Here is a 10,823-nt window from a genome sequence, read left to right as displayed (position 1 = left end):
TGACAATAGTGTGGTTGAGGTAACAAGGCTGCTTAGCTTTGCTCATTAATGTGAGAACCAGGATGTTCTCTTTTGGTGCTAACGCCCACAGCAGATACTAGTGTTTTAGTTACCAGTTCCACTGGATAGATTCAGAGCAAGACTTTCTCTGCAAAAACCTACCACCCTTGATCATCCTTTACCTAACCATGGTATGGCTTCAACAGGTCCTACATGATCACATTGCCTATCGCTATGAGGTCCTGGAGATGATTGGCAAAGGATCCTTTGGACAGGTGGCCAAGTGTTTGGATCACAAAAAGAATGAGTTGGTGGCACTGAAAATCATCAGGAACAAAAAGAGGTACTGCCCTCTAGAACATTCTAACCACAGAGACATGACCTTATTTTGGTCACCTATCCTGAGAATTTTTTTTTTCTCTTTCTTTTACCCACTGTCTTCTAGGTTCTCCTCTTCCTTCCTCTCAAAGGAAAGCTCAAAATATTTTTCCTTCATTGAATGTTCACTTTTTTAAATTTATGATTAGGTTCAAGTTAGCAGAGTATGTCATTTTAGCTTTTACCTTGAATTTCTTTGTTTAGGGGAATATATTATTCCATTCTCTTCTTTAGATTTTAGTGGGTGAAGAATAGTCTTGTGTTATTCTAATTTTCTTCCACTTTTACTTGAAGTTCTGTCTCCTGGTTATTTGCATTTTTTTTGTAATTAAAATTTTTAACTCTAGCCACTGTGTATCTTGGAATTAGAACTATAAAGGGCTTTTTTTTTTTTTTTTCTGAAGGCAAACTCTGGATTCTCATATTTGTTGCTTAATTTTCTGTATTCAGAAGTTTTAGGCAATTTTCTTATTTATTATATCATGATGTTCAAATTTTTTATTTGTCATATTTTTCTAGGTCTGTGATCTTGAAGTTGTCTCTACATATCTTCTCTTTGAAAACTGTATTTTGCTTGCATAGAGATCATTTATTCTTTTTTTTTAATCATTATTGCTTTTTTGCTTCTCTTCTTTTTTTGCCTTTTCTATTTATCACTGTCTGTGCTGAGTTAATGTTTTATTGCTTTTCAGATTTAATGGAAAGTAGAGTGGATATTGTCTTTGGATTTCCTAACACTAAGGAACATTGGAGATGAAAAAAAGCATACTCCCCTTCTCTTATTTCTCCTTCTTCCCTCCAACCTTTTGTACTTGCTTGGTGATTGAGCAGGATTGAATTCTGATGTTTGTTATAACAAGACCCTGGGGGAAAAATAGGGATGGGAATCCTGGCAAAGATTGCAGGTGGAGGGAAATCTCTTGAGTAAATTTTAAAGCATAAAATTGTGGGTCAGTTTTTATGCCTTATTGAAGTATGGAGATTGGTAGAGGAGGACAAAGAGAGGAACTAAAATAATGGAGAATGAGCATTTTCCATTGTTAATTCATAAGGCTATTAATTTTGTTGAATTTTTTGCTTTTTTGTCCATTGGAAAATAGCTATATAGTTGCTTTATCTTTGGCATATTCTTTCTGGGGAGTATTTTTGAAGGTTAGTGGGTATTGGGTACTAGAGAAAATATCTTGTCCTCCATTGTGTCAGTAATATGACCTGGAAGGCATTTTTATTACTCTTTATTATGAAGGTTATGTTATTATTATTCTTTATTATTCTTTTATCATTTTATTATTATACATATTATTATTTTATTACTCTCTTCCTGACCTTTTCCTTTGTTTTATTATTATTCATTATTATCCTTTTATTATTTTTATTGTTATACATTTTATTATTTATTATTATTTTATTACTCTCTTCTGGACCCTTTCATTTAGGTTCTTATTTCTTTCTCCTTCCCCCTTTCTAGCCTTTTACCACTCTCCTCACAATTCCTTTTTTTTTTTTTTTTTTTTGCTGAGGTATTTGGAATTAAGTGACTTGCCCCAGGGTCACACAGCTAGAAAGTGTTAAATGTCTGAGGGCAAATTTGAACTCAGATCCTCCTGACTTCAGGACTGGTGCTCTATCCACTGTACCACCTAGCTCTCCGGCTCCTCATAATTCTTTTTTTTTTTTTTTTTAATTCCCATTGTTTCTATGGGGGCATTATCTAATTCTCTTTCTGTCTTGTTTTCCTCCTTCTGCCTCTTCCCCTCATTCCTATATTTCCATTCTATTTTTTCTTTTCCTCTCTCCCATTCTCTTTTCCCACTGTGATAGAAATTCAACAAAAAGAACTATGTAGTTCTTTGAATAATTTATATTAGGATATAGACTATGTATGAGATATAAAGACAGTAGATTCAGAATGTGACACCAATACACAAATAATTTGTCTTATCCCCCCAACCTCCCAATATTTAATATAGTGGTAGGCACTTAATAAATGTTCATTAAATTGAATTTATCCTTAGACCTATAAATAATAAATATAAATACAAATATTTACTCACATCTTCTCCTAAGATTTCTAATAACAGTTTATTAAGTGCCTACTTAAGGTACTGAAGGTATATAACTCAATACCTATATTAAAAAAAATTTATGATCTAAGTAGTGGAAAATAGATGAAAAACTATTGTTTGAAACAAGGGAATATATATATATATATATATATATATATATATATATATATATGTCAATAAGTCCAGGTAAGTGCTATAGGAAACCAGAGGCAGGAAAGATCACTTTTACCCAAAGAATAAGGGAAGGATTCACGAAAAAGGAACCTGACATATTCTTTAAAGGAAAAAACTTCAAAGAATGGAAATTGGAAATCAGGTGGGTGATAGAATGTCCATTTTAGGGATAGATGAGCAAAGCCATAAGAATCACAGGATTATATAGAGCCAGAAGAAAAGTTGGAGATCATCTGGTTCATCCTTATTTTAAAGAAAAGAAAACAAGGCCCAATAACTTGCACAACATTGCATAGGCAGCAAATAGTAAAGCCAGAATTTGAACCTAGGTCTAATGACTCTAAATCGAGAGTTCTTTCCATTGTACCAGAAGGAACATGGCAGCATATTTTGCCAGAAATAATGTAGTCCATGAAAAAGAGGAAGGTATAAAAAGGCTAGAAATAATACTTGGACCCAGATTATGAAAGATTTTGAATGCCAGAATCAGTAGAAAGTAGGGAGGTTTTTGATAATCAAGCTTAGAATGGCATCTTAAGAAAGAATCATTGATCAAAATAGCATATTTGGAAATGTTTCTGGTTATCAATGTAAAGAATGGATTAGAAAGAGGAGAGACTATAGACAGGGTGATGCATTAGGTAGCTATTTAAAACATTTTAGGCAAGAGATGATAAAAGTGTGAATTCAGGGTGGTGGTAGCAGGGGAAGTGTGAAATAAGAGATAGAGATGAAGGAAATTTTAGATGTAGGATTGACTTGACTAGATAAAATTCATTGGATATAGAGGGTAAAGAACTCTGAGATTCTCCTGGTTTTAGGAGCCAGAAAAGTAGCGATCATGTTAGCAGATACAGGGGTACATTTAGAGGATAATATGAGGAGCTTAATTTTAGATAAAATGAGTATTAGATGCAATAAGGTTATGATGTCTAAAATGCAGTTGAAAATTTGTATTTGGAGTATTAAGGATATATATATATAATATAGACATGATATATATATGTGTGTGTATATCTATGGAGAAAGAGACAGAGAGAGAGAGATGGAGTGCATGTATCTAGGATGATAATACTTATTTAAGGGTAAAGAAGAAGATGAGTATCCAGTTAGGGAGACACAAAAAGGAATAAATGGGGAATTAGGAAAAGAGAATGAGACTGGAGTGTTATTTAAGCCAAAACAGCATGAAGTTTTTCTCCAAGAAAAGTGTCAAAAAATGTCAGATGTACTAGAAATATCAAGATGGATTTGAATTGAAAAAAGTTCCACTGAACTAGCTCCCCTAGATTTTTTTTCACAAGGAAGTTATTATAATGAGAGTAGAAACTGGAGAAATGAGAATTATGGTGTATTAAGAGTTGAGGGATTTTAGAATACCTAGTCTAACCTTTCATTTTTCTTTTTTACAGATAAGGAAATCAAGGCCCAGAATGGGCAAATAACTTGTCCAATTTTTACAAGATCACCATAGAGCCAGGGTTAGAACTCACTATACCTGATACTCAGTCCAGTGCTCTTTCCAGTAGTGGTAGAACTCACATTTCTAAGGTGGGGTGAAGGGCAAAGAAATGCTATTGACCCTCTTCCATTCAAACTGAGAAGACAACATGAAGGAAACAGGATTTCAAAAATTGTTTGAAAGTAGGGAGAGAGAGAAGCTGGCAGGCTGGCAAGAAAAATTCATTCTAGGAATAAAATCGAAGATGTTTTTGGGAAGAAAATGAGCAGATTATCTAGGCCATCTAGGCAGGATGGCTGAGATGCGTAAGGAGCTGTAGGTAGAGTGTTGAGGGCAGGTTCAAGCATTCTCCTGAAGGACTTTGAAGGCTCATTGCTGTCTGACATCCCAAAGCATAAGAGTTGTCATTGGTGGGAAGGGAAGAACAATTAGAGAGACAGATTTTTGGTAAGCCTGATTTTCTGACATGACTCAGAAGCCACATTTCCCCCATTTTCCCCTCTCCTTATGTCTCAGATTTCACAATCAAGCCCTTGTGGAGTTGAAGATCCTGGAAGTTCTCCGAAGGAAGGACAAAGATAACTCATACAATGTGGTACATATGAAGGACTACTTCTACTTCCGGAATCATCTCTGCATCACTTTTGAACTTTTGGGGTAATCTTTTTTTTCTGTTTCCTTCTTTCTTGGTTGAAAATGATCTTAAGCCATAGAAAAGAACTGAAGTTAGAGCTTAAGTCCTTCTGGACACTTTGGATTATATTAAATTATTTCTCTTTCATCCCTTTTCAGCATAAATCATTTTTTGATATACAGCTACCTTAACTTTCCTTCTATTTTTAAAAAACTTTCAATTTGCTTTAAATATTTCTTGTTGTCTCATAGAGTCATTAATTTCTATATGGTTCATTTCAATTTTCAGGGAGTCTATTTCTTGATTTTTTAAAGTGTTAAACTGTTAATTTTCTTTTTTAAGACTCTTCTCCATAGCGATAATTTCTTTTTCAGTTATTTTATCTAGCACTGTCATCTAATTGAAAAAATATTACTCTTTAAACTACTTCTAATTTAAAAAAAAAAAAAATCCTTGCTTCACTTCTAGGAAATTCTAATTGATCTTGTGAGTGACCTATGTCTTTTTGTTGAGACTTTGCTTGTGAAATTTTCCTTTTCTTTCTGTCTTTCTTTCCTTTTTTCTTTTCTCTTCCTTCCTTCCTTCTTTCCTTGGCATTATAATAGCTCTTTATCTTTTTTGTTTTACTCATTCTTCCAGCCTTCTTGATATTGTGACTCTGTGCTAAGACCTGGATCTGTACACTTTTAGTAGTACTGCCATGACCTTTTTTTTTAAGCCTTGGCCTATCTTCTTTATAAAGTGTCTTTCTGTTGTCCTCCAGCTATATGCTATATCACATATATGGTACATATATGTCTTCAACTATATGTCCACCAACAATGAATTAGTGTCCCAATTTTTCCACATACCCTCCAACATGATTTTGTTTTTCCCTTCTATCATTTTAGACAATTCAATAGGTATAAAATGATATCTCAAGTTGTCTTAATTTTCATTTTTCTAATAAATAATGATTTAGAGCATTTTGCATATGACTATTTTGACTTATTCATCAGAAAACTGCCTATTCATATCATTTGACTATTTATCAAGTGGTGAATGATTCATATTCTGATAGATTTAACAAAGTTCTTTATATATGTTAGATATAAGACCTTTATCTGATAAACTGTCTATTCAATTTTTTGCTCAGTTTTCTGCTTTCCTTCTGATTTTGGCTATATTTATACAAAACCTTTTTTAATTTAATACAATCAAAATCATCTATTTTACATCCAACTTTGCTCTCTATCTTTTGTTTATTCATAAATTGTTCACCTATCCATAAGTTTGATAAATAATATGTTCCATATGTTTCATGTTCTTTTAATTTTTTGAAATATATCTCCTTATACCTATATAGTTATATTTATTTTATTCTCTTTATCTTCTTCAGCCTCCAGCTAGAGATGGCACCTCTGACTAAAGCCCTTAGTGTTAAATCTATCTCTATCACTTCTCTGATGATGTTTCCCACTTGAGTTGCTTTCTCCATTTACCCAATAAGTAAAGTCTGAATAGTGCAAGTGGTTACTACTGTTTTTAGTGACCAAGGGAATATAAATCAAGGAGAGATAAACTCTATCCTTTCCTTGACTCTCCCAACTCCCCATGTATAGAGAAAAAAATCTTTAAATTATTATGAAGGCACTCTAGAGGGAGAAAGAGAAACAGGATTACCCTCTTGGGTTCTTTATTGGGAGAAAAAGCTCAGCATTTATATAGCTTTAGTTCTGACATATGGCCTGCCCAAGAAACCATGTCCCTTTCTTTGTGGCAGTTCTTTGTTTTAAAATAACTTTTTATTTACAAAGCATGTTCATGGGTAATTTTTCAACATTGACCCTTGCAAAACCTTCTGTTCCAACTTTTCCCCTCCTTTCCCTACCCTCTCCCCTAGATGGCAGGTAGTCCAATACATGTTAAATATGTAAAAGTATATGTTAAATACAATATATGTATATATATTTATACAGTTATCTTGCTGCACAAGAAAAATCAGATTTAGAAAGAAAGTAACAATAACCTGAGAAGGAAAACAAAAATGCAAGCAAACAATAACGGAAAGAGTGGAAATGCTATGTTGTGGTCCACACTAATTTCCCATAGTTCTCTCTCTTGGTGTAGCTGATTCTCTTCATCGTTGAACAATTGAAACTAGTTTGAATCATCTCATTGTTGAAGAGATCCACATCCATCAGAATTGGTCATCATATAGTATTGTTGTTGAAATATATAATGATCTCTTGGTTCTGCTCATTTCACTTAGGATCAGTTCATGTAAGTCTCTCCAAACCTCTCTGAAATCATCCTGCTGGTTGTTTCTTACAGAACAATAATATTCCATAACATTAATATACCATAATTTATTCAGCGATTCTCCAGTTGATGGGCATCCATTCAATTTCTAGTTTCTAGCCACTACACAAAGGGCTGTGTGGCAGTGTTTTCTGGAGTATTTTCTACTCTCAGCTTTGTGAAGTTTCCTACATTATCTCTTTCTCTATCTTTAGGCTTCTGTTTTTCTTATCAAGAGCTGGATTCCTCCTTGACTGTTTCTGCTGGATTTAGTGAACTGACTTCTAAAGGTCATTCTGAGACTTGGTCTTCCTTTCTGATCTTTCAAGGGATTAATTTGTACCGTGTGAAGAAATCAGCTGTCATGTGTCTTCTTTCATAGTTGCTTTATCATCTCCTTATTTGCCCCCCCCCCTTTTGATTAGATTCTAGGCTTTCAAAGACCACTCTCCTACATTAAAAAAAATTTAAAAAGAATAAGTCTTTGAGGCTATAACTGGATATAAGTAAAAATTAAGGTGAGGGAAAACAAATGATATTAATAAATTTTTAAAAATCCAATAGATGTTTTCTCATTTAAACTGACCTTTCTCCCTCTTTTCCCCAGGATCAATTTATATGAGTTGTTGAAGAATAATAGCTTTCAGGGATTCAGCTTATCTGTGATTCGACGCTTTACACTCTCAGTTCTAAAATGTTTGCAAATGCTGTATGTAGAGAAAATCATTCACTGTGATCTCAAACCAGTGAGTACCTCTTTTACAATGCTTTTTCTTACTTTTCCTGACCATTTTCCCTAAAATTGAACAGACATCTGAATTTTTAACTATGGACCCAATCAAGACTGGAACCCAACCATCTTTTTCTTTTCTTTTAATATTTTCTTAATATTTTTTGTTATTGCATAATAAAACTACCCATTTTCTAGCTTACTTTTTACAGAAAGAAGTAAATGGTTACATTTTAATAATTTATGATCAATATTTCCCATTGTCTTTGTTCTATTGTTGCTTTTTGTCAGTGTTCGACTTAAAATACATTGTTGCATATAATATATATTATATATATACACACACACATATATACACACATACTTAAACACATACATATTTAGCTTTGTTCTTTTCACTGAATATGTTTTCCCAAGATTCCTTAAAATCATCATTCCTTATGGTACAATAATATTCCACTACATTGATACATAATTCCTTCAGCTATTCCAAATCACCGGGCATGAATTCGTTATTATAAATAATACTATTTTGAAACTTTTGCTCACATGGGTTTTATCTTGCTATCACTAATCTCCTCTGGATATAAACTTATTAATTGGATCTCTGAGCCAGAAGGCATGAAATGTTTAGCACCATTTCTTGCATGACTACAGTTTGTCTTCTACAATATTCCATTAGTCATTTTCTCGGGTCAAGTAAAAGCTTAATTAATCTCAGCTAAGATTTTAAAGTGCCTAGTAGGTAATATGATGGGCATCTGGGTGGATACAACATCTGTTCTGTAGTCAGCAAAATTCATCTCCTTGAGTTCAAATCAGCCTCAGAGACTTACTAGCTGTGTGACCCTGGGCAAATCACTTATCCCTATTTACCTTGGTTTCTTCATTTGTAAAATCAGCTAAAGAAGGTAATGGCAAACCATATCTTTTCCAACTCCAAATGGGCTCACAAAGAGACAGGCACATCACAGGTAATATGACAGGTAGTAGCAGAGATCAACTTAGGAAATTTTGGAGAGAGCAAGAATTTTAGGAAATTACTGTGCATCTTTATATGTATAGTATGGTTTCAGAGAAAGAGGAATTGGGACTCTACTGTTTTTATTTTGTCTATGAGATAGGAGCAAGTCATAAAAAAAACTATCTGGAGATCTGACTACACTAGAATAGACATACAAAATTTAAAATAAAAAAATGATTCTTTAAGTACTTTGTAAATCTTGGAACAATATAAAATATGAACTCTTATTATTAATCAATTAATATTACCATTAGAAACATAATTCTTTTCAATCTAATAGACACTATAAAGCAACAATTATTTGAATAGTATTGTTCTAGATTTTGGTGATAGCAAGACAAAAATTCAAAAGACCCTATTCTCAAGTAGCTTGCATTCAAATGTAGATACACACATGCATACATGTATATTTATACAGTTAAATAAAATGATAAAACAAAATACAAGTTAATTTTAGAAGAGCACAAATAATATATAGAGAAAGAAAAAAACAACAAAATAACCAAAATTGAATGCTGTAAAAGGATAGTGACTAATGATGACAAAATAAAGGTTTTGAAAGGAAGAGATGATGAAGGTTAAGTATTCCAGGCATGGAACTGTGCATTTAATCAGGAGATGGCAAGGACAAGAAATGACAAATAATCCAGTCTATATGGATTGTAGAGTGCATGGGGATGATTAATGTGAAACAATGTTAGGATGATATATTGGATAGGCTGGAGACCAATCAAGTTTTAGAAAGGAAGATCTGGGTTCAAGTGCATCCTCAGACCTTGATTATCTGTGTGACCTCTAGGCAAGGAATTTAACATCTCAATTTCCTTGTCTGTAAACTGATGATGATAGAAATGTGTAATTTCCAAGGTTGTATCAAATCAAATGTTGTATCAAATATTTAAAGTGCTTTGCAAATCTAAAATCCTACATAAATACTAGTTATTAAGTCAGACAAAGAGGCAATAGGAAGAGATACTGATAAATCTTGAGCAGAAAAGTGACATGGAAACATGTGCCTTAGGAAGATTATTTTGACAGCTGTGTGGAGAATGTATTGAAAAGTGGAAAACTGTAGGCAGACATATATGCGATGTGGTAAGGACTTGAACTAGTATTTTCACAACTTGAGTGGATAGAAATGGATGGCAGAAACGTGGAAATAGATTCAGTAGGATTTGGCAACTGATATGAATTAGAGAAAAGAGAAAAGTTGACTTCAAGGAATTACCAACTTGCCTAACTAAGAGATTAGAACTTTTCTGCCATGTCTCTGCTCTTATCAATAAATCCTTTCACATTCACTGGGAGGAGAATCCAAGGGTCCTGCCTCCTTGACCATGATCACTTTAACTTTCCCTCACTCAGCAGATTAGATTACAGAATTTGCTATTCCCAAATCTATTGTTGGTGTACCTATAATCTACTATAAAAAAAGGCTAACATTTTTTCCCCCAATTATTGCCCTTTGTTGCCCTCCACTGTCATATTTATAAAATGGCAAGATGGGAAAAAATTTGGAATTTGAAAATTCTGAGAGATCTAAGGAAGATCATTTAGCAATCTCTTTTATTTTGCAATAAAAGGAATAAAGAATTGTCCAAAGCAATATAGATGGCCAAGGTAGAATTCTGATAGTCTTATGACTCCAGCACCATGAATTCTAGATTACATGAATTCTTACATTTTTTTATGGCATTTTTATGTACATTCAGAAGTAAAAACTAGGAATTTACAATCTAGTTATGCAGACACGGCACACATACATAAAATACACAGTTAAGTAACAATGTTAGTTGCTCAGTTTGTTGTTCAGTAATTTCAGTTGTGTCCAATTATTTGTGAGATTTTCTTGGCAAAGATACTGGAGTTGTTTACCATTTCCTTCTTCAGCTCATTTTATAGAGATGAGGAAATTGAGATTAAGGGACTTGTCCAGGGTCACACCGTAGTGTCATGGATTTGAATTCAGGAAAATGAGTCTTCCTAACTTGTAGTCCTTCTAATCTGTCACCTAACTGTCCCAAGATGCTGGTACTAAAGACTGAATAAATGATCTGGTCAGTGAAGGCTATATG

At 33.4% G+C, this 10,823-nt stretch overlaps 1 protein-coding gene across 9 annotated transcripts in view; it reads left to right on the top strand.

Annotated features, from left to right (window-relative positions):
* The window catches only part of DYRK4 (dual specificity tyrosine phosphorylation regulated kinase 4), a 78,008-nt gene that overhangs the window by 47,079 nt on the left and 20,106 nt on the right, over positions 1–10,823 (top strand). For all 9 annotated transcript variants that reach the window (XM_003771294.3, XM_031938989.1, XM_012550778.2 and 6 more), the window contains 3 exons: positions 207–343; positions 4,597–4,737; positions 7,602–7,740. In XM_003771294.3, the coding sequence (XP_003771342.2) occupies positions 207–343; positions 4,597–4,737; positions 7,602–7,740 (417 nt within the window). The remainder of the gene's footprint in view (positions 1–206; positions 344–4,596; positions 4,738–7,601; positions 7,741–10,823) is intronic.

The sequence above is a fragment of the Sarcophilus harrisii genome, chromosome 5, assembly GCF_902635505.1.
Source record: "Sarcophilus harrisii chromosome 5, mSarHar1.11, whole genome shotgun sequence".
Classification (NCBI taxonomy): domain Eukaryota; kingdom Metazoa; phylum Chordata; class Mammalia; order Dasyuromorphia; family Dasyuridae; genus Sarcophilus; species Sarcophilus harrisii.
This window is presented reverse-complemented; position numbering and strand designations above follow the sequence as displayed.